Raw genomic sequence first — 22,472 nt, 5'->3', positions numbered from 1 at the left:
AGAAAATTTCCAGAAGACTTGTACAGTACCAACCTGGCTCCAGGAAGCTCTCCACTATAACTCTCTACTTTCCTCACCCGCTAACTGCACACACACACACACACACACACACACACACACTGGGCCAGAATCCCAGAGGAGCCTCAAAGACCTTGTAGAGCTGAACAAGGACTTGCCTTCTGACACAGATTTGGATACAGGAAATACAACTGAGTAAGCACCGACTCTGTGCAGTCGCAGGAGAGGGTGTCCTGTGACTGATACTAATCCCTAGTGTTTCTGGAAAAATCCTAGGGCACGGTTTTTCAGCAGAGGTGATAAGAGGAAAGAGGTGACATGGCTAAATCAAGGCTCACGACCTCGTTCATTTTCACATTTTCCAGTCACTCTTCCTTGTTTTTCAGAGACTCTCTTAATATTGAGGAAGCTTGATTTAAGAAGATCCAGTCTTTGTCACTGGGGATGTTTGTATCATTGCACAAACAGGCCCTTCTACAGGTTGGTTTCGGGGTCTGGGTTGGGTTTCTCATGTTGGCTTCAGGGCATGTTGGGGGAGACAGAATCTAGAATCTGCAAGGCGAACCCCTCTGGAAGACATGGACCCTTCCAGCTCAGGGCAGTCTCCGTAGCTGACTCACCTAAAAGATCAGCCAGGAAAGGCAGAAGCTCTGTGGAACCAAGGCAAACCCTCAGAGACAGAGGGGTTAACCTGGGAGGAAGGGAGGCTTTTGCAAATTCATCAGAAAGAAACAAGGGAGGAGACATGAGGCGCCAGCTTGCTAAGGGACGAAGTGGAACTGAGATTAATGATGACTCCAAAACAGCCAAGGCACTAAACTCATTTTCTAAATCTGTCCTTAACAAGAGAAATGGACAAAAGAGATGTGGACAAATGGGAAGTAATGAAGCCTTAGGGGAGGGGAAAAAAAGAAAAGAAAATCTATCGAGAATAATCAAGACCAGAAAATACACACACACTGCGTAACTCCCAAGGCTTGGAACCACGCAGGCCAGAGGCCAAAATGTTGACCCAGCAGTGGACTAAGTAGCTCAACATTAAAAGTTGACAAGGTTATAAGAAAAACCTTAATAGTTTGGTTCGGGGGATCCTGAGACCCAAGATGTCTGGCATTGGGAAGAACCGCGTCTATAAGGTGACTTTGGGACTTCCCGCTAAGAGGGCTGTGTAAAAAGCTATAGAGAGCATGCAGCGGACCAGCAAGAGCAGCCCATGGCCGTGTTATCTAGGTCACAGTGGTCCTTCCCTGAGCGGATCAGAATGCTGACCATCAAAACAGTAAGCAAAGAGAAATTGCCAAAGAGGACGTGGGTACCCAGGACCACAGGAGACTGGAGGAGAGACACAAATGGTCGGGAAGAGAGAAAATCAATTGAGGAAGCTTGCCACCTGCCTCGCTAGGGAACAAGGAATAATTTCTACACGAGGCCCCGGGAGAGGCGATTGCTCAGTCAACTAATGGTGTCAGTGGACTGGGAATTGACTGCCTTCGTGGGCCGCAGATAAATGGGTAGCAGCTGAGAAAGTCCAGTTAGGAATCCGCAGCTTGGTGAATTCTGCGGCGCAAATTCATCTGGGGCTCTAGAAGATGATCCGTGTGAAAGGAACAAGAAGAGATGTGCTCTGCATCATGAATGTCAAAGGAGCTGGACTGTGGGAAGAGCGAAGAGACCCCCACCCATCTCCAGGGGGCACTCAGCTACCCAAGCTGCACCTGAAGGCTTGAAGCCACAGGACGCTGGAACAGCGTCATCTGCACACGTTATAGTGGGGTGAGGCAGGGTCCAAAGAACGGGAAAGGAAATCAGTGGCTGAAAGTCCGGGGTTCTCACAACCGCATGGCACGGAACATCACTGATCATTGAGCATCTTTGTCTTTGCAGAGCGTCCGCCCAGTGTAAATAACTGGCGATTGCCCTCAGAACACCAGCTAGCAAGCTAAGGGGTACTGCCCGCTCACCCACACCCTGTCCGTGGCCAGGGGCTCATCTGGTGGTCTCTCGTGGACCTTCCCTCTCAGAGCCCATTCTAGGAAAGGCCCTCCTTTATCGCCTTCCTTTCCTCGATCCTGGCTCCTGAGAACTGACAACAGCCAGGGCTGAACAGAGGGCGGAATGGGGCTGTTATGAGAATGCGCACTAGAGGCCCAGAAGCAGGTTACCTGTAGTTGGCTTCTGGCTTTGCCATTTGGTGGCTGTGGAATTAGGCAACCTGCCTACACCTCTCTCTGCTTCGAACAGCCATGAGGAAAACGGGGAGGGTGATGGCATGTACTAACTATTGTGAGCACAGAACAGCATATAGAGTGCTTGGTAAAAGCTCAGCGCACAGCAGTGGTTCCCAGAAGCCACATCCTCCAAGTCATTGGATTGGAACGCTTGGCCCTCCAGAGAGACCAGATAGGTGGGCAGAAGGCAGCAGGCAGGACCAAAACAAACTGACTAGAGCTTACCTTGGGCATCGGTGCCCTGGAATTCCAGCCGTGTCCTAGCTCAAACCTTTCTTCCAGGAAGAATTTCCCAAACTGCTCTAAGGTCGAGACTGGGTCATCCAAAGAGTGCCTCATTTTGTGAGGTGTGGAAACAGACTTAATGGGCTAAGCAGCTTTGCCAAGATCACTGCACAGTAGAGAAGCAAGGGGGCGGGAGGCACGGTTGCCCAGAACCACCACATTTAAACAGTACCTCTCGCACACCGACAGCCATCCTCACGAGCCCCCTTCCCACCCTTGGCTCCTCTCCAGGCTGCCACTCAAATACACCACTGCATATGGTCCTGGCTCAATCTTCACAAATCAGTGGATCTGTGGAAATCCTATCCCACGGGCAAATGGCTCCATTTTCAAGTCCTGTTCCATTGGCAGGTCTCTCTGTTTACCTGATAGCCAGACACAACAGCCTAGAAACAGAAACACGTGTCTAAACAGCTCTAAGAGGAAGTCTATGTGGATATGGCCGTACATATCTGTAGTGATACTTCATTTGCATTTTAATAAATAAAGCTTGCCTGGAGTTTACAGAGTAAAACAGCCACACTGGCCAGCCTTACAGACCAGGCTACAATAACACACTGCTTTAATCCCTGGAGCCACACTAGTTTGCCATAGAAACTGGGTGGTGCATGCCTTTAATCCCAGTGATGTGCAACTTTAATTCCAGAACTAGAGGAGACAGCTCTCAGTCAGTCTCATTCTGAGATTCCTGGAGGCGGGATCTCCATTTCAGACTGAGGTAGAGGTAAAAGCCAGTGGCTGGCTGCTTTGCTTTTCTGATCTTCAGGTTGAGCCCCAATTTCTCTCTCTGAGTTTTTATTAATCATGCATCACGTATCCATGACGGCAGCGACTGTGCCCTGAGCAGTGGTCTGGGTCTCACTAACCCAGACCTACAGCCCTTCCAGATCCCAGCTCCACAGTCACCTCCCCCACTGCAGACCAGCTCTGTCCAATGACCCCCTGAGGTTTCCAGAGTGCCCCAGCACCTCCTCCAGTGGGAAGACACGGAAAATGGCAGCTGTCTGTGCGGCCTGTCAAAATTTACAGAACTGCAACCAGCTCATTATCTGCTAGTTTGTATATTTAAATGACAGAAGGCTCAAAGCTAGCCCCATGAGAGCAGCCCCCTTCCTGCACAATGGAGAAAAGAATCTAGTTAACAATCAAGGCACCAAGAGTGTGGTGGGTGCCTGGTAGGCCATCTACTTCATCTACAGGGTAGAGATACTGTTATCTATGGGTTCTTTTTTTCATCTTCTAGTGACCACAGCAAAAGTATATTTCTCTCTACACGACCAGGGAAGGTCAGCTGTGGTGTGGCCCCATCATCCTCCCCACAAGACTCAGGCTAACGGAGTGGCCTCCATCTGCAGCATCACTGTATCCTGCTCCATAGCAGAGTGAAAAGAGATATGGTGGCTGATGTGGGAGGTCCTTCTGTATATGTGATGCTTTCATTGGTTAATGAATAAAGCTGTTTTGGCCAAGGGCTTAGCAGAGTAAAGCCATGCAGGAAATAGAGAGTAGGCAGATCCAGGGAGACACCAGGGAGCTGCTTAAGAAACAAGAGGTAACAAACCACAAGCTTTATGGTAAGATACAAAATAATAGAAATCTGTTAATTTAAGATGTAAGAATAAGTTAATAAGAAACTTGAGCTAATAGGCCAAACAGTGTTGTAATTAATATAGTTTCTGTGTGATTACTTGGGTCTGAGCAGCCTAGAAATGAAAGAGCAGTCTCTGCTTACAAAGTGGCCTCATGAGAACCAGGAAAATTACTGAAGCTTCTGCCAAAAAGGAAAACAAGATGTGTGTGTGTGTGTGTGTGTGTGTGTTCATATGTGTGTTGATATACATGTATGTATATGTGAATGTATGCATGTAGAGGCCTGAGATTGACGTCGGAATATTCCTTATTCTTTGAGACAGGGTCTCTCAGTTACGCCCAGAGCTCACCCAAATGCAAGTCTCACTCACTTGCTCTGGCTTTCCCTTGGCTTCACCTTCTGAGGCTGGAGTTACAGGCTAGCCATTGTGTCCACCAGGCATTCACATGGATTCTGAAGAGCTGAACTCTACTCCTCTTGCTTGACAAATGCTTTCCCTCTTGATCCTCCTGCCTCCACTTCCTAAGTACTGAGATTACAGAAGTATGCCACCACATCTACTAGGAATATGATTTTTTTTAAATGGCTCAACTGTGCACCTCTCTGGAATACCCTCCAAAGGAGCTCCTAACTTGGGTATAAAGAAAGTCTGAACAGCTCTGAAATTTTCAGGAAAGCTGTATGTGCATATGCAGAAAAATGGTTTCTCTGGGGATAAAAATTTATGTTATTTTAATGCCAAGGATTGAACACAGGGTCATTTACAAACTGGGCAAATGGTCACTAAGCTATGTCCTCATCCCCCCCTATATTGGGATAAAATCTATAGCTTTAATCACTCTCTCTAAAAGTTAAAATAAAGTAGGTGCCACTGTTTTGACATTGGTAAATCTTAAGAAGAGGAAGTATATCTGTGTGTTGATCAATTGTCTGCACCATGCAGCACTTTGAGGGGACATGGAGATCTCTTAAATCACACTTCTCTGCTTATTTATTAACCCACATAAGGAGACTGACCACCACACCCTCAAAGGAAAAACATAGCAACTCATTTTTACTGATTCTTATTATGACCCAGACATTCTCCTCAATACTTGATAAGGCTCCACATGTTTCATCTTGCTAATAAGCACATCATCCCCATTTTCCAAATGAGAAGCTGAGGCACAGAGAGGCAGGATGGTAAGGACACAGCTGTTGGCTCTGTAGTGTTAATTTTTGTTCATTCTTGTTCATGTTGGTTTGGTGGTGTCTGCTGTATTGCATTTGTAAAACTGGGCATCAAACTCAAGGCTTCATACACCATAAGCAATTCTCTACTGTTAGATTATTCCCCTGGTCCCCCACATTCTTAGAATGTCAGTAATTCATAAGCATCCTTACTTTTAAATTAGACTGCAATGGTTTCTGCAACACACAGAAGTCTGGGGGACGTTGGTGAAACAGGATCCAAGTTGGTAGGGTAATGTGAAAGAAAGGCCACACGGAGTATTTAGTCCTTGCCTTGCTCCTGCTCTAACACATGAAGATCTTAGTGAGATCTTCACCATCATCAAGACATCTTCTCTGGCTGGGCGGTGGTGGCGCACGCCTTTAATCCCAGCACTCGGGAGGCAGAGGAAGGCGGATCTCTGTGAGTTCGAGACCAGCCTGGTCTACAAGAGCTAGTTCCAGGACAGGCTCCAAAACCACAGAGAAACCCTGTCTCGAAAAACAAACAAACAAACAAAAAAAAAAGACATCTTCTCATCCAGAGGTTGATCAAGGCCAATGAGAGTCACTCACCTTGTCCTAGGTACTGGGTACAGACAGTGAATTATACCAAGTCTCTATCCCACAGCAGTTTACACTGCAGTAGAGGACATCGAGTATAAACCATCATACAAATAACTGGATGGTTATTTTTCTAACAGTCGGTGGTTTTTTAAAAATAAAATACCCAAGGAAATGATCAAGCCACGCTATATAATAAAAAGTGATAGGTTTGTAAAGAGAAGAAAAGTCACCCCCGTTTTAGTGGTGAGAGAAGGCGAGGAAAAGCAAGTGACATCAGATAAAATGGCGGTGAGCAGGGTTAGACGGATCTAGGCTGGGGGATTTCTCTGGGTCAGATGGATCAGCAGATACAAAAACTCACAAGGTGGGGATGAGCCTGGCATGTCCAGGAAGCCAGAGAAGGCTTGAGTCTACATCAGGGAAAGCAAGGAGAAAGCACATGGGAATTAGACAGGGACGGGAGCCACAACTTAAATCCTGACTTGGGCTTTTACATAAATAAAACAAGGAGTAATTGGAGGGTTTTAGGCAGAGAAGTGGCGTTGTTGAATCTATGTGCTTAAAATATCACTCTGAGCCAGGCCTGAGGGCACATACTTGCATTCCTTCTCTTGGGAGTTAGGGGGATCAGGAGTTCAAACCAACCTCAGCTACACAGTGAGTGCAAGGCCAGATTGGGTTACAACACACCTTGTCTCAAAATAGAAAGAAAGAAAGAAATCATGCTTATAGCTTTGTTGAGAGTGAACTGTAGCTGTAACAAGTGGAACCAGGCTGGTTGTGACGGGCTTGTCCTTCCAACTTGTAGAAAGCTGAGGCTGGAGAACTTTTGGGTTTGAGGCCAACCTGAGTGGTATGGTGAGATCCTGTCTTGAAACCAAACCAAACAAAGGAAGACTCCCACTTTGGCCAAGCTAAGCATGAATTAGCCACCCACATAGGGGTATGGAACAGAGAGCCAAGAGGCAAGGCTGGGAGCAGGGATAAGAATCTGAATTTGAGAATTACTTCTAGCAGCCCTTCCAGGTTAACTATCTGCCATCTCTGAAACCGGATACAAGAGGGAGGGAGTGGTGAGGTGGGGGGGTGTGCTGAGCCTTTCATAATGTGCTGAATTAAGCTCTTTCCAAGCTTCTCTTATTGAAGGTTCTGAAAGTACTAAGTAGGAGAGGATCTTATACTTCCTTCCAAACTCTCAGTATTTCCCTAGCTTCCCTAAGGTCAACAACAGTGAGTAAAAAATCTCAGGTGTGACTCTCCAAAGCCCTTGGTCCATGACCATCAGTAATACGGAGTATTCGGAAGCCGAATCCTCCACAAAGGACAGAGTAGGAAGGCCACTTGCATGGAGGCAGTAAGGGGACAAGCGTGTCAGTCACCAGCCCCACTGAGACTCGGGGAAAAAAAAAAGGCTCAGTGCAGAGGCAAGGGGCAGGCATGGCGTTTATTATTAAAATGTCAGCCTATCAGCCTGGAATCCAAAATCAGGCTATTTCAACCTCTAGTGGTTTGTAATACATAATAAATCAGCCTCTCCATGTTTTCATGCCTGTTCCCTCAGGAGAAATGGATTGCATACTGTCCAGCCAGTGACCAGGCGGGTGAGGCCTCCAGCCATTTCCTTTATCCTACCCACCTAAACACTGCTGACCTTCTCTCCTTGGAAACCTAACATCATTGCCACAATCATGTCCAAATCGAGGCATTCCCGCCTTATCCCACCCTTATACCCAGCAGCCAGGAGCTGGGGTTCCCAGCTGAACAGACCCAGCGAATTTCTGCTTATAACAACTGAACATGATGGAGAGCCCACCAGGACCAACTCCGAGGAATTAAAGAAATTCCTTTGGCTTGCCGGAATCTTATGTTAAATATTCTCGGAAGTAAGTAGGCCATAGGCTAACACTAAGAAATCGTTCACAATAAAGATATTCAGCTAGTAACGCAACCGCTGGTACAGGATCCGACCTGAATAGGGAAAGAGACGAAACGGCTTTCTCAGCCGAGCTCTTTAAGGCTGGATGGTGCTAAATCTCCAGGGAGAAATTGCAGCTCTCTAATAAAACTTTAAAGACCCCACGTTCTACATCCCTCCCCCGCCCCGCTCCTCTCCTCCCCCCCCCCCCCCGTCGGAAGCACTTGCTAAGAAAGCCAGAGGAAAGAAACACTTGGGGATGTAAGAAAGTGCACAGACTTCAGAGTCAGAGGGATTGAGTCCTCAGCCTGACTACTGCACTAGCTTATGGTATGACCTTAGGAGAAATCAACAGTGACTTATAGGACTCAGTGTGCTCATCCACAGAATGGGGACCAAGAAGCTCTCTGGGAGACACCATGCCAAGTGATGTGAGCCCAAATCTGCAAAGGCACTAGGTCCATTCCCTGGCTCATAGTAAATTCTTAATGAATAGTAATTAGCCTCTCTCTCTTCTTTTTGAGACATGTGCATTGTGTGTGCACATGTGTGTGCATGAGTATATGTTTATATGCACGTGTGCATGAGCATGTGTTTGTATGGGCATGAACATGTGTGTGCATGAGCATGTGTTTGTGTGTACATACACTTGTGTGCATGTGAAGATCAGAAGCCAATTCCAGACGTCATTCCTCGGGAGCCAGTTCTGTTGTTTTTGTGAGATGGACTCTCTCAAGGGCCTGGGGTGGCTGATCCAGCTGCACTGGCTGGCCAGGAAGCACAAGCCTGTCTCTACCTCCTCAGTGTTGGGATTCCAAAACCATGTCTGGATTTTTTTAGATGGACTCTAGAGAGAAAATGCAGCAAGTACTTTACTAGCTAAGCAATCTATCCCCTAGAAACTTGTAGTTTTAGTGCAATTTGTAAGAATCTTAGGGGGTTTTGTTTGGTTGTTTGGTTGGTTGGTTGGTTGGTTGGTTTTTGTTTTGTTTTTTACTTACTTCAACAAGGCCACAGGGTTGGTTGGGTTGATTGGTTTGTTTTATTGTTGTTGGCCTTCTCACTCATAGGTATAATAGGAAGATTCTTGGAAAGAGAATGTAAGAACCTACGCAGGTTTCTACTTCTGCTACTTACCAATAAGGCTCTCTCTGTGCCTTGGAAATCAAGCTTCCTACAGCAGCCACCAGGATGGCTATGAGAACTTGGTGAGATGAAGTATGCGCAAGTTCCCCAGAAATCAGGGAGTGTTTCAAGATGAAGGAAACACCATCACTGGGGCACAGTCCATAGACGGCATCTACATTACACTGCTCATGAGGTACGCCCCCCCCCCCAACGAGACACAGTCTATATGTGACCCACACTACAGAAACTTAAAGGGGAAAAAGAACCAGCCACAGAAGTGGGTCTTGGAAGACTCAGGAGATAATCCATATTCAGTCATGTTAGTGGATGTGGCCTCTAGACATTTACAAATAAGGACGCTACAGACTTATCCATTGTTGAGGTCGCACCTGGGATGAGAAGCACCTAGAAAGCTCTACACAGAGTCTAAAGCAAGAGAGATGGAGCAGAGAGAAGAAAGAAATGTATCCAGGTTGATGCATCCATAGTCAAGGAGAGCAGACGGCAGATACTGAAAACAGGTACCCTGCAGGCATGAGGGAGCTGGAATGTGTGGAACAGCAAGCCAGCTGTTCCAGGATAAAGACAGGTCAGGGAAGGCACTGAGAACATCTTGTCTCTCCCACTGGGTTCTGGAATCAGCAACAGCAGAACACATTATCATTACTAGGAAGCATAATTTCTGAACTCTACTTGCTAGGGTACAAGCCATACAGGACATTAGTTGTGTAGTCTTTGCCTAGAAGAGACACTGCCCTTTTGCTCAATTAGCAAGCCGATGTTTCCATTATCAAGTTGAAAAGTCATTAGGCCTGAGGCTCCCTGATCTACATAAGAGAGTTAAAAAAAACATCCAGTCCCCCAGAAAGGTCTTTCTGAATATCTCAGTTTTGCATGTCCAGCAAAAGAGAGAAGAATGCTGAAGCAGCCAATAGGAGACGGTCACTTATAGACCTTACGGCGACCTGGAATGCTTGCTGTCAAACCTTGACCTTGACATCACAGGCTCATCATTCTACTGGTCACAGGGACAGCTTCACTGCTGAAGGACAGTTGTGTTACCCCCATCAGATGACTGAGATGACTTGGGTAAGAATACCACTTACTGTTTCCTCTTCTGTACAGATGGGAGAAGAATCATCTTCTCAGACATTTCCCTTTAAAAAAAAAGTGGGGGGAGAAATAGCAGCCGAGCCAGGGCTTGGCAATTAGTGTTGGAGTAAGTGATCGCCTTGTGATTGCTCAGCTGGGGCCCGAAGACTTGTAAATGCATTTAGAAGACAGAAATAGAAGATGTTGTGAGAGAGGAGCGAAACCTGGACCATTTGCCAGGAGAAAATGTCCCAGAGCTGCCGGGAAATTCACTCAGTAGGGATTTGGGGTGTGTCTTCACAAATGGCCGGAGTTCACTCATAAAACCCATGGGTATGCCAGACTGTATGCCTCGCCCTGTGGATCTGTCTCCCTCAGCCTCCTCTGGAACGCCCACCGTATCTAACAGAGCCCTCTGGGTGGGTGCTGGTGCTTCAGCTCATCTTGAGTAAGTCTGGTGACATTGGGCTGCACTTCGTATAACAGTAGTCAGCTGGAACTGTCATGTGCTTCCACAGCCCCAACTGTCCCCACCTGATCGACCATGAAGAACATGTGGTTTCACGACCTCTGAATGTTGTGAAAAAGGAGAGCTCTCAGATGTCAAAAGCTTTTTCCCTTGGGAAGTTTTACAATGAAACTCGAATCCCCAATAAAATAAACACCTGGAACATCTGGTCCAAGGCCCTTCTCTGGTTGCAGCGCTCTACCAATAGCTGTGAAGAACACACACATCAGGAAAATTGTGCCATGGGATGTAAACCATAGCAAGGGAGCAAGAGCTGAGCTAGACAGTTAAAAGGGAGGTCTCGGTCCCCCATTGTTAATACAAATGGTCCCAAACAATGGCCAGGGAGCTTGCTATTTCCAGAGGGAAGAAAGAAAATTCCACACAAAACAGAAGTGACTGAAAGAAAGAAATAACTATTCACCCTGTGCTTGGGAAAACACACAAACCTGAGAGTATAGCCGGGACCTCTGTAAAAAAGAAAAAAAAAGAAAAAGAAAAAACACTCCCCAACCATAATTGTTCAGAATCTCTTCTGACCCACTACATCCCCTGCCTGCCACTTCTTCACAGCATCCCTTAGAAGCTCTGCTTCTTTATAAGAAATCTTTACCCAGGAAGTTGCCTTCCATTATCAAGTGCCAACTACAGTGGCCAACGAAAGACCAGTCAACCTGCCAGTAGGTCCTCTGCTTCTGATTCACAGTGTATCCCAACACCATCCAGTTCATGCATACTCTCTGCTCTTTGGGGTATACGCACTGAAGATACACAAGGCTATTCTTCTTGAGCAAGAGAGCTGACCCAGACAACTGGTATACCCCTGCGGAGGTGTCAGTTGTCTTGTCCTTGATCACTTACTGGAGGTTTTCTTTCATGTTCCCTTGATGCACAAGAAATAACTGCCCTCCCTCCAAATCGCATAGTCTGCCTACCCAGACCTAGACTTGGAGAAGAAGCATACATGTGGATGATTCCACTCTTCTGAGGTCTGCCTAAAGAATTTATTCCACTAGTCAGTCATGGCAAAGAGGGGATACAGAGTGAGGGTGGCACAAACAGGTACAGATATCCATCATCATGTGTCCACTGTCCCATCCCAAACCAAGACCTGTGATCTTATGCAGATGCTTCCATTTCTCTAAGCTCTTCTGTATTGAATCTACTCTTCTCATACTTGGTCTGGTCTTGTTTTCCTTCTTCCAGTAATCCCCAACCTCCGCACCCCTACTACCTACGCACACTCTCAGAAGAGTCAGGTCCATATTAAGTCCCTGTCATTTACATTCCCATAAAACTGAAAATTTCATTATAAAAGATACAAACTTGCAAGCCAAGAGACTCTCCCACTCAGCCCTAGATTACTTCTACTTAAAACCTTTGAGGTTACTGAATCCCAAGTGCTTATGCTAAGGAGGTAAAACTGAAGACCAAGGTAAAAGATTTGGCCATGGTCAACAAATATCAAAGCCACGATCCAAGATGATCTCCATGCATGCACCCCCACCTCCCATAATCCATTTCTACTCACATATAACGCAAGTGGGGGTTCTTGGCGAAGGCTCTGGGCTGAATGTTCCGGAGTCCAGAGTTTTTGATGGTCCTAAGTGGAGGGAAAAGGAGATCAATAGAATTCCAGGGGTTAGAGCCAGAAGGAAGGCTATAGACTCCCCTGTGAATGGGCTGTGGCTCTCTTCATCGCTAGTCACCTAGATGGCCAAGAGCGGCTCAGTGAGAGACACAAGCCCAATTCCTTTGGAGAACTGAGTGAGGGTTAGAACATGAGCATCTAGAACTGATGGCAGCTAGTCACTACCCATCCTGAGCAGCAGTTGAGAATCAGGGCTCCTGGTGACAAGGAGATTTTAGTCTCGTGTGCCTTCTCCTCCTCACACCTGGTCCTCCCTGCCTAGAGCCCTGACGTTCACTGCAGTTGTGAATGATACTGGAATACTGGAACACTGGGAATGGGGTATGGGGCTGTGCCAAGCACAGAAGAAAGAACATAATCCCAGCAGGCATGGGGACAAGGCTGCCTTGAAATGCTAAACTCAGATAACCCCCAGGCCTATTCATATTAAGGTGGCCCCTGACAACCCTTAAATGGGTGATGCCAACCATCCCCAGAGAAGATTCCTGTCTGGGGGGGCGGGGGGAGCACCGAGACAGAAAACTTCCCATTCCTGCTACTGCACCCCCAAAGATGACGGTCAGCGTCCCAGTTGTTGCTCTGCAAGCCACCCCAGAGTACTCACAGCTTCTGGAGTCCCGTGTAGAGCTCCATGTCCACAGCGTTGAGCGTGTGCAGGCCTCGCCAGTTCTCTATGTGTCTGCAGGGAGAGAGGAGAGGTCAGGACACTGCGGCCAGGGGCAGGATGCCAACTTTATAGTCAGATCTGAGCTTGAAGCCTGGAGCATGAGCCATGACTTCTGACAAATCACCAATTAACTCTGAGTTCAGCTTCTCCCTCTGGATGGACAGAAGCAAAGGACTCATAGCTCCTCAGTGTGTAGCCTGAGGATGGAGCGCTCAGTATCCACTCCCAGCTCCGGAACACTTCCAACCCATCCCCCCAAATTTTGATTCTATTTACTTCCTTCTTGTTCCTCTTCAGGATTTTCTAAGGTCAGGCTCTTTGTAGACTCTTTTTATTTTATTTTTTCTTCATGCCTGTGCAGCAAGACGATATAAATGGTGTGGTTTTAGGAAGGGAGGGATGGCTCATCTGAAAGAATGGCTTCTGAACATACAAGATGAGGAGAAAGACATGCATGGCGTGTGTGCCCACGAGGGCACAGAAGACCACGCCATCTACACGGCCGCAGTTCACTCCATTGGGAACTCAAGGAAACCAATGGATTGGGATGACAGAAAAGTGACTCCAGAGATGGGGCCCCCTAATGGCTCAGGGGTGCCACAGAGTAGCGTGGGAAGAGGGCAACATGGAAACCCTGGGAAGCAGGCTCAGTTTCACCTCTGAGACTCTGTTGCAGATGAGGCAAACGCTTTAACCAATGTGAGACTCTTGTTTCTTTGTGAAGGAGACGGACCCTACCACAGAAGTTCCTCCTCCCTCCACCACAGAGACTCTTTCTAGAGCTTTCCCTCGAGAGATCCTGATTTTAAAGAGGGCCGTGTCCAGCAAGACTACATTTATTAAATAATAACTAATTTGTATTCTAAGATCAATCAAAGACAAAAATTGCTGTGAATTGAGGCTCTTTATCAACAGACACAAGCCAGTGTTAACTGACCCAGTACATCAACTCCAGCTCAAAGTTAGGAAACTCAAGACTATTGCTATGATGTAAGACTTGTCATGAATACTGGTCTAGTTTTTTGTTAGTTCCTCAACACTGACCAATATTTCTTCATTGCCGCTTTTGGAGTTGTCAATTGAAAAACCATTGCATTGCTAACTACCTAGACCTTTCTGTTACTCTGATATTGTATGAAAGATGACCTTCCATGGAGTGCCAGAAGATCCTAAGAAATTATCTATCCCAGCCCTCCTGGAACCTGCCTCTCTTCAGTATCCAGAAGTTGCAATAGACAAAAGGTCTAAGTACCATTGCAGTAAAGAATACAGTTACCTAAGGCACACTCTTGCCAGAAATGTGACCACCACTTTTCCCCCAGACAGCTCCTCCATTGCCCGACCACACCAGTGGTTCCGCCATCTGCCGCCCAGTTCAACTGGAGCCAAAAAGGCAACAGGGCTGTGCTTGCCAGGACTTCTGGCAGCATTTCAGAACCGCACAGTGATGAGGTATGCCAAGAGCCCATTTTGAAACACATTCTCCCAGAGCTCCTATGGAGCAGCCAGAGACACTGGCATTTGTTGGGGACACTGACCAGGTGGCCAGGTTGGCATTGGCCTCTAACTCGGATGCCTTCTCTCAGGAAGCCTCATGGTTTCAAGGCAGTTTTCATGCCCCAGTCTCACCAAGGTAGGAACACTGACAACATTTCAGATGCAAAGGGAAGCCAAGAGGAATAGGACCACCTGTGCCACTAAGCCCCTCCAGTGCATATTCCCGGGCCATGAGCCATGTCAAATACCAAGTAGATCACAGTGTTTATCCAGCATGTTCCCCGTCCATGGGAGCTCAGCTTCCTCCGTGGATCTGTTTCCAACAAGTAGCTATCAATCAAATTGTTTAAATAAATGAAATCACTTTCTTGGCCCCTATTAGCATTCCATATGTGTGCTTTGATAATTGTAGAGATGACTGTCGTTGCATTCTGGGACTTCATTCATTTCAGTCTTTATGATTTATGCTTACAAACAGATCCTTCCTAGACTCGCCACGCACTAAGAAGCGGCAAAGGAGTGGAGCTTCGATATGGAGTCCTCCAGCAAATTAAATAACAGCCCCAGCATCCTCTTTGGTGTCTGAGTGCTCCTCAGACAGGGAGCAGCAGTGTGACAGCCACATTGCAGAGGGGTGAGGGGTCGGGGCTCTGGAACAGTCATTGGTAAACTATGGGTTGGGGCCAAATTCGGCCCACTGTTTTCTTACATATAGCTTCAAGAAGATACATTTTCATATTTTGTTTTTAAAAAACAAATCAAAGAAAAAAAACTATTTTGTGAAATATAAGAATTAGATAAAATCTACATTTCTGTGTTTATCTCTGCTCACTACCATCTATAGTTACTTCCATGTTATAAAGTTGAACCATCACTGCAGAGACCATATGGCCTGCAAGGCCTGGATTTACTCTCTGGCTCTTTATAGATAAAAAGGTTGCCAACCCCCGCCTAGAGCAAGGCTGCCTGGATGCTAATCCTAGCCCCAGGAGCACTCCACCAAAGACACTCTGTCCACGCCACTTCCCCTGTCTCTGCCTCCCTTTTCTCAGCTGTCAAATGGGGGTGATACAATGTCTGCCTCCTAATGATGACCTGAAAATTGAAGGAGCATGTTAAAAAAAAAATTCTTAAGGGACTGGAAGTACAGCTCCGTACTCACCTAGATCACCTGAGACCCTGACTTCAGTCCCAGCACCACACAATACTAAAAGTAACAACCCCACCCAAGAGCCCTTGTAGGATTAGATACAGAGGAGGCCTTGGAAGACACTATGCGGGTTTTATGAGAAGTCTTTTCTTGGTTTTTGAGTGCAGATGGCATCATGCTTCTGCTAGAAGTTATCATTTCTTGGCCATAATTCATTAAAAATAAAAAGAAGAGTAGGTCCATCATTGATTTTAATGCCCTATTATGGCAGAAGGGTAGAAGGACAGGAAACCTATCATTCATGACTTCTAAGAAAACTTGAGGAAAGCACTAATGAGTCACCAGGAAAAGGACACTTGCCACTGGCTCTAACAACTTGAATGTAATATTTAGAAATATACGAGATGAAAATGGGGCACTAGCTCTGATTGGTTGTCTTCACAGGCACACACACACACACCACTATCAACAACAACAGCCGCAACAAATATACATATATATATATATATACACATATATAGATGTAGATAGATAGATAGATAGATAGATAGATAGATAGATAGATCTTTAAAAGAGAAAACACCATGGTGAGTAATAACAGGACAGAGGAGAAGCATGCCAGCTGAGGTACAGCCTTGCCATTTGCAAATGACATTGGCCATGGCCTGCCAAGTCTTCCATGACTCACTGCTAGGTACCAAACAAGGGAGGTCACTTATGGTAACTCTGCTGGCTGCTATTAGAAGGCCACAAGTTTCAGTGGGAAAAGGCTGGATCTACAAAGTATAATAAATGAATAGGATGAGGTAAGAGAGTAGAATTGGCATGGTTTCATTAACGCCAAATAGGGAAGGCAGAACCTGGTGCCAGTACATAGGGTTCTTCATGTCTGGCACTTTTTCTGGGTACTCCAGTTCAATAAGGATGCATCTTTGAAGGAAGGTCAGGGCTTAAATAAAGGATTCATGACAAGAACCAGACTGGTTCTACCCACAGATGTCTCACAAAGCCTGCTGTGGGGTGTGGAGGGAAGCAGGCGCTCAGAGAGACGGTGGGAAGATGGTAACATGCATGACAACTAGGTCCCCTCCAGTGACCCACAGCCATGCATCATGCATCCACCTAGCATCACCTGTGCCAATCAAGGACAGGGAGGAGAGGGTATACAGAGACCAAAATGCTGATCTTGGGTTCTCTCCCTTACCTTATATCAATTGTTTCCACATTATAATGCTAACAGCAAAATTCTCAAGAGGAGGTAATTTTGTCTCCCAGGGGAACGTTTTCCCTGTCTACACACAGTTTTGATCCTCACAACAGGGGAAAGAATAACGCTAACATCTGATCCAGTCAGCACAGACTGGAGCAAAGTGTCTGCCCCAGAGGTCCCCAGCTCTGACTTGAAGACCTTTGCCTTCTCACATAAAGTACCTGTCAAAGTTGTTATTGAAGCTAGAGTCCCAGGCCTTAAAACATCACTTTTGCAAATGACTGCTTTGCATCAAACACTAGGAGTCTGTGCCCTCCCCTCAAAAAACAGCCCTGCTCCTGCTCCAGTGAGTCTAGAAGAAAAATTCAAAAACCACGGCTCTCAGGACTCTGTGTCAATCCAGGAATGTGAACGAGTTATAGATGATATCTGCTTGCCGGGAGCCTTTGCCCACGCTCCTCTCAACGTCCTGCCCCCACACTCTCACATGGACTCTTCTCGAAACTGCAAAGTCCACTCTGCCTGGACCTTGTGCACACCCCTTTCCCAGAGAGTGTGACAGAGGGGGATGGTCCATGACAACAGAGACTTCTGGAGCCATGCCAGGCTTATAGGTGCAGCTCAGAAATTCCATGGGAGTCAAGATGGACCTCACGGAACAGGGCTTAGGTGGGTTATAGCCAAGGGCTGACTAAGCAGTCTCCCCCACAGCATGAGAAACACAGCCCCTCTTCAGAATGCACAATAGCATCTCTGAGTCCTAGAGACCCAGGACCAGGGTTCCTGACTCAGATCCCATTTGGGAATATGACAAAGCACAAATTAAGTATTAATTGAGGATACAAAGCCCTTTTGTGCTAGAATAAATTAGATGATACTTTGTCCCGCAGCTTTCTCTTCCTCTTTCTGTTTCACTTGAGCCAATATGGAAATGACCTGGCAACATCCAAGAATCTGAAAATCAGTTGGTACAGACTGTGTGCTCCATATTTTAATTAAAGACATGTCATGTGTCCTTTATGATCCCAGTATTTGATGTTTATAGTCCTCTCTCCAGAAAATTCTAGAACACACAGACATCTGCTGCCACATAACTTGAAAAAACTAAGGTGTAAGAAGCCCACAAGAGGGTCAGGGTACCGTGCCCCAGCCAAAATTTCCTGGTCACTTGGGTACTTGGCAAGGCAGGAAGTTGGTGGACAGGACTTGGTATCGCCATTTCTGCAGACACAGTATGTCCGGCACTGCCTTTTCTCCAACCTTTTCCCTCTCCTCCCTTCTGGTCACATTGCTGTTCTTTTCAGTGTGACTTCACACAGCTATTAATGAGCTGTTCTTCATAACCAAATTTGCCAGACAACTAAATTTAAAATAAAATTTTTGCATTGTCAGGTCCCTTGCTACATCTCTTTTCCTCTCCTTACAATGCAGTCCATGTTGGCCTGACTCCTCAAACCCGGCACACAGAGTTCAAGTCATACTCTCCTGATAACCCTACAGCACAGTAACAATGTCTGCTGGACTCGGACACCCTGACACCTTCAGAGGCTTCTCCAGGTGGACAGAACTCACTCCCCTGCCTCAGTCGGCCCCTTCCCGACATGGTTTCTGATTTGAAGGACATGTCCATTTCATTGCTTTTCTAGTTCGTTCTTTGCAATCACAATGGGGTCGGGGACAGAGCTGGAGCAGCCTCCTTCCTTCTGGTGTGCTGTGGTCAGCCTCCTCTGTGGCCTCTTAGAGCACACACACACAGTAAATACATGCGCACAAGCACATGCACACACAGTAAATACTTATTCTTTGCTTCATCCCTCCTTCTAGATGATCGAAGTTACCACATAAATGGCATTTCTTGAGTGAAGTCATAATCCATGTTTACCTAGTAACACCTACGTGTTCACATCATCATGTCCATTGTATCTACTCATGACTTCGCCTCCTGGCAACAGGTAGTAAGTAGGAATGGTTTCTTGGAGAGACATGTGTGTGCATGTGTGTGTAGTCCCACTTCTCTAACACAGAACTAAACAACTTCAAAAACAAAGGTTATATATATATATATATATATATATATATATATATATATATAGGTATCTCCTCTCTCCAGTATCCCCAGATAAGCCTGGGGCTCCCATCAACTGCCTGAGTCTTGTTCTAAGAGGAAGGCCTGACCTGAAATGTAAGTTGGCTGCTGGGGAAACGAACCTGCAAGTCCAGTTCCTAATGAGCCAGCATTAGAACCCACGTGTGTGTGTGTGTGTGTGTGTGTGTGTGTGTGTGTGTGTGTACACAGTCTACACATACACAATTTGCCATGTATTTATTTGACTTCGGAGTCTTATAGAGCAATGAGGAAATTGATTTGTTACCTAGGCATATTATGCATAGTGATCCAGACGGCAGCATTAGCTTTCAATGATCTGATATGTTTAGTATTATAAACAAATCTTCGAGAACAACAGCTCCATGGAGTTCTGGCCCCAAGGGGGGCTGGGGAGGAGCTGCCTGGGATCATGCTAGCTGAGTTACCAACTCTCCTTCTCTTAACAGCTGCTATTGGAGAATTAGCTGCCTGGAGAACCAGACCTGAGAGCCAGAGGCATGGAGGGCACGGGTAGAAAGGGAATAGTGGTTTGAGATGGCAACTCCAGCATGCCAAGACATTAGGACAGCAGCCTACAAGTATATGTATGCCATCCCCACATCTGGGACCCACGTTCAGACACCGAAAAGAGCATTCGGATCTTACAGAGAACAGATGGGAGAGACGGCATCTGTGCAAGCTTCCTGATCAGTTCCAAAGCCTGTGCCAGGAATAAGGAATGTATGTGTGCACACCTGTGTTCTTCAGGTGCTGAGATGCCGCGTCCTAACAGGAAAAGATCAAGGGCGCAATCTCTCTGCCACCCCCACTAAGAAAGATCTAACTCCACAGAGTGAGATTTTACCTGCAAGTCAAGAGACCCTTTGGAGTCCAGAGTCTTCTGTCCTAAGCCCTGATCAGACTGGTTCCCAACCCCAGCCTATATCCCTATATGCCTATATGCCTCTCTATTCTCATTGCTGTCATTTGGGCCATGATAGGATATTGAACCCAGCTTGCCCACTATCAGCTTCTTCCTGTTTTCATTCTTTTCTTTCATCGTTCTATATGCCAGAGGAATCAAAGTCTCCATGGCTTCCTCTTATAATCACAACCATTCCAAGCATAGTGCCATGGCAAGCAAGGCACTGCATAATGGGCCTGCCAACAAGGCCCTTCCTCTAGACACACACCCCTTGTTAGGTTGGCTCCAGCCACGATGGCCTGGCTTCTGTCCCTATGAACCAGGTGTATTCCCAACTGGACCTTCTACAAAGAACACTTCCCTGCCTCCGTTAACCCTCCGGGCCCAGGCCCAATGAAGTCTCCCATGCTCAGAGAAGCCTGTCCACCCTCTGTGTCTCTGGACTCACAGCCCCCACCCCCCGCCCCCGCTTCTCCTCCAGTTCTCTATCACAAATTCTGTCTATGTTCTTTGTGGCCTTAATAGCCACGTGCTATAGTCTTATTTGATTATTTTATTACATTTTTGTCATAAAGGCATCTAAATTAGAAACATAATGCATGGAAACACCAATTGGATCTGTCTTGTTTACCACTTATGTCCAGAATCTCAAAAAGGGGCAGCATGCTCAGGGTAAGTACATAACTGCGCAGCCTCCAGGAGGGCACCCTACCTCCATACGAGATGGTCTCCATGCTGGTTACCTGAATGGTCCTGATTCCTGACCCCTTGAATAGCCCAGAGCTCGGGTCTGACCCCACAGTATCCTGATGATCCCCAAGAAGGATGTGTCTTAGAGTAGAGGCCGAATGTCTTAGATACGGCAGGAATCTGGGTAATCAATATGGAACTAGAAGCCAAAAGCTATCCCCAAAGTCTCAAAAGACCCTTATACTAAACAGCTCCCTCTCTCAGGGCCATGTCTGATGCCCATGGTCAATGTTGAGAATTTAATGGACTTCCTTATAAGAATCAAAGAAGAGATGGCCTTTGGCACCTGCGTCTATGTAGTCTGTTGTCCCTTCTATGTGACTATGGCTGCTACCAGATCATAAGTTTTCCAAGAACAGTGGCCAGGAACTCGCGTTTCCAGTGCTGTGCCAAGTGCTCAAAGAGAGAAATCTGAGAGAGGGAGTTAGTGAGAAACAATAAATCTCACAGAGACCCACCAGAACTTAAGTGTTTAGCTGTCTAGATTCCCCCCAGATCTTCTCCCTTGCCGTCCATCTCCTACCTCTCCAGAACAACTCCTCCTCCTCCCCCTCCTCCCCCTCCTCCCCCTCCTCCCCCTTCCTCTCTCTGTCTCCCCTTGCATACTTTTCCTTCAGTATAAAAACATTATATATCACAACCCATCTAAGAATAAAATCTTGATCCCTTATCCTGCTCCAGCTACCAATCCATGCCCACAGCCCTCACTGTGGCAACGATTTTCAAGAGATTGAATCCATACTCACAGACCCTGCTTTCTCACTTCCCTTCAATGTTTCAACTTGATTTGTCTCTGTCTGCTCTATAGGAAGCACATTGGAAAGGCTGCCAGTATTTCCATGGGGATGACTCCAACAGACTCTCATCACTGTGCAGCTACCCAGCCTCTTCTTAGCATTTCACCTAGTTGGCCACCCCCTTTTCCTTGAAACAAACTCTATTTCCATCCTTGGCTACACAATCTCCTGGTTGCTGTCTAGTCTTGGATGTTCCTTCTTAGCCTCCTTTGTCGAGCCTATATACTTTGTCTGATCCCTAAATGCCAGTGTCTGTTGGGTCTCATCCTGAATTTCCCCCTTTCACTTATTCCCTTCAGGGTCACGATGATCTCAGCCAAGCATTTGGCTGTAAGCCCTATCTATATGATGTCACGGCCTCAATGGTTGCCTCTAGCCAGACTTCCTTCCTAATTTAGGTTTTCAAGTTGTAACCTATCCTATCCAATAACAGCCCTTGCTCTCTGCTCCTGAACTTTATCTTAGTAAGCTGTATCAGCACCACTCAGTGTGCAAACAGAACTCCACCACCTCTCCCCTCTCCGTACCTAAACGGCCAGCAAGCCAGCATCAAGAGCATACACCACTAGCTCTGACAAAGGCCATTCCCTCCGAAGCATGGCCACTGCTTCCACTCAGCCTGAGTAAATCTGTCTTCCACACGGAAGCCTGCATGAGCATTTTGAAACTCATGACAGATGTGAACATAAACAAACGAGTACAAAACCTCCAGCGATTTTATTCTCTGCACTTGGCAGTTGCGATAAAATTCAGACTTCATGGAGGCAAACAATGTGCTATGTGGTGTGGCTCATACCGCTTCCACCCCAGCTCAAACAAGGCTTCCTTTTAGTTTACTTTCTTTTTTCCTCAGTGATGTCTGCCTTCTTCCCAGACCACAAGCTCCCTCCCTCCAGCAGGGCCTTTGCATCTCCTGCTTCTTTTAGCTAAGATGCCACTAAAGCGTCTTCTAAACTGTCACTGCCGCTGCGGCCTTTCCTAACCAGCCTAGCCACAATCACTTTCGATACCTTCCACTAGATGAATAGTCATCAAGCCACGGTGGCTGTGTCCCACTGAGGACATATGGCAATGCCTAGCGACATTTTTGCCTTTCCTGGGGAGGTAGAACTAGAATCTGGTGGGTAGAGGCCTATAGTGTACAGGACAGACCCCTACAGCAAAGAGTTTTCCAACCCAAAATGCCAAGAGCACCAAG

General features: G+C 46.6%; 1 protein-coding gene across 5 annotated transcripts in view; it reads right to left on the bottom strand.

Moving 5' to 3' along the window:
- The window catches only part of Ntrk3 (neurotrophic receptor tyrosine kinase 3), a 358,909-nt gene that overhangs the window by 290,212 nt on the left and 46,225 nt on the right, over window positions 1–22,472 (bottom strand). For all 5 annotated transcript variants that reach the window (XM_041656675.1, XM_041656673.1, XM_041656674.1 and 2 more), the window contains exons 2-3: window positions 12,797–12,871; window positions 12,073–12,144 (exon numbers count right to left, since the gene is read on the bottom strand). In XM_041656675.1, the coding sequence (XP_041512609.1) occupies window positions 12,073–12,144; window positions 12,797–12,871 (147 nt within the window). The remainder of the gene's footprint in view (window positions 1–12,072; window positions 12,145–12,796; window positions 12,872–22,472) is intronic.

The sequence above is a fragment of the Microtus oregoni genome, unplaced genomic scaffold, assembly GCF_018167655.1.
Source record: "Microtus oregoni isolate MIOR12 unplaced genomic scaffold, Mior012 000000F_ref0000247, whole genome shotgun sequence".
Taxonomy (NCBI): domain Eukaryota; kingdom Metazoa; phylum Chordata; class Mammalia; order Rodentia; family Cricetidae; genus Microtus; species Microtus oregoni.
This window is presented reverse-complemented; position numbering and strand designations above follow the sequence as displayed.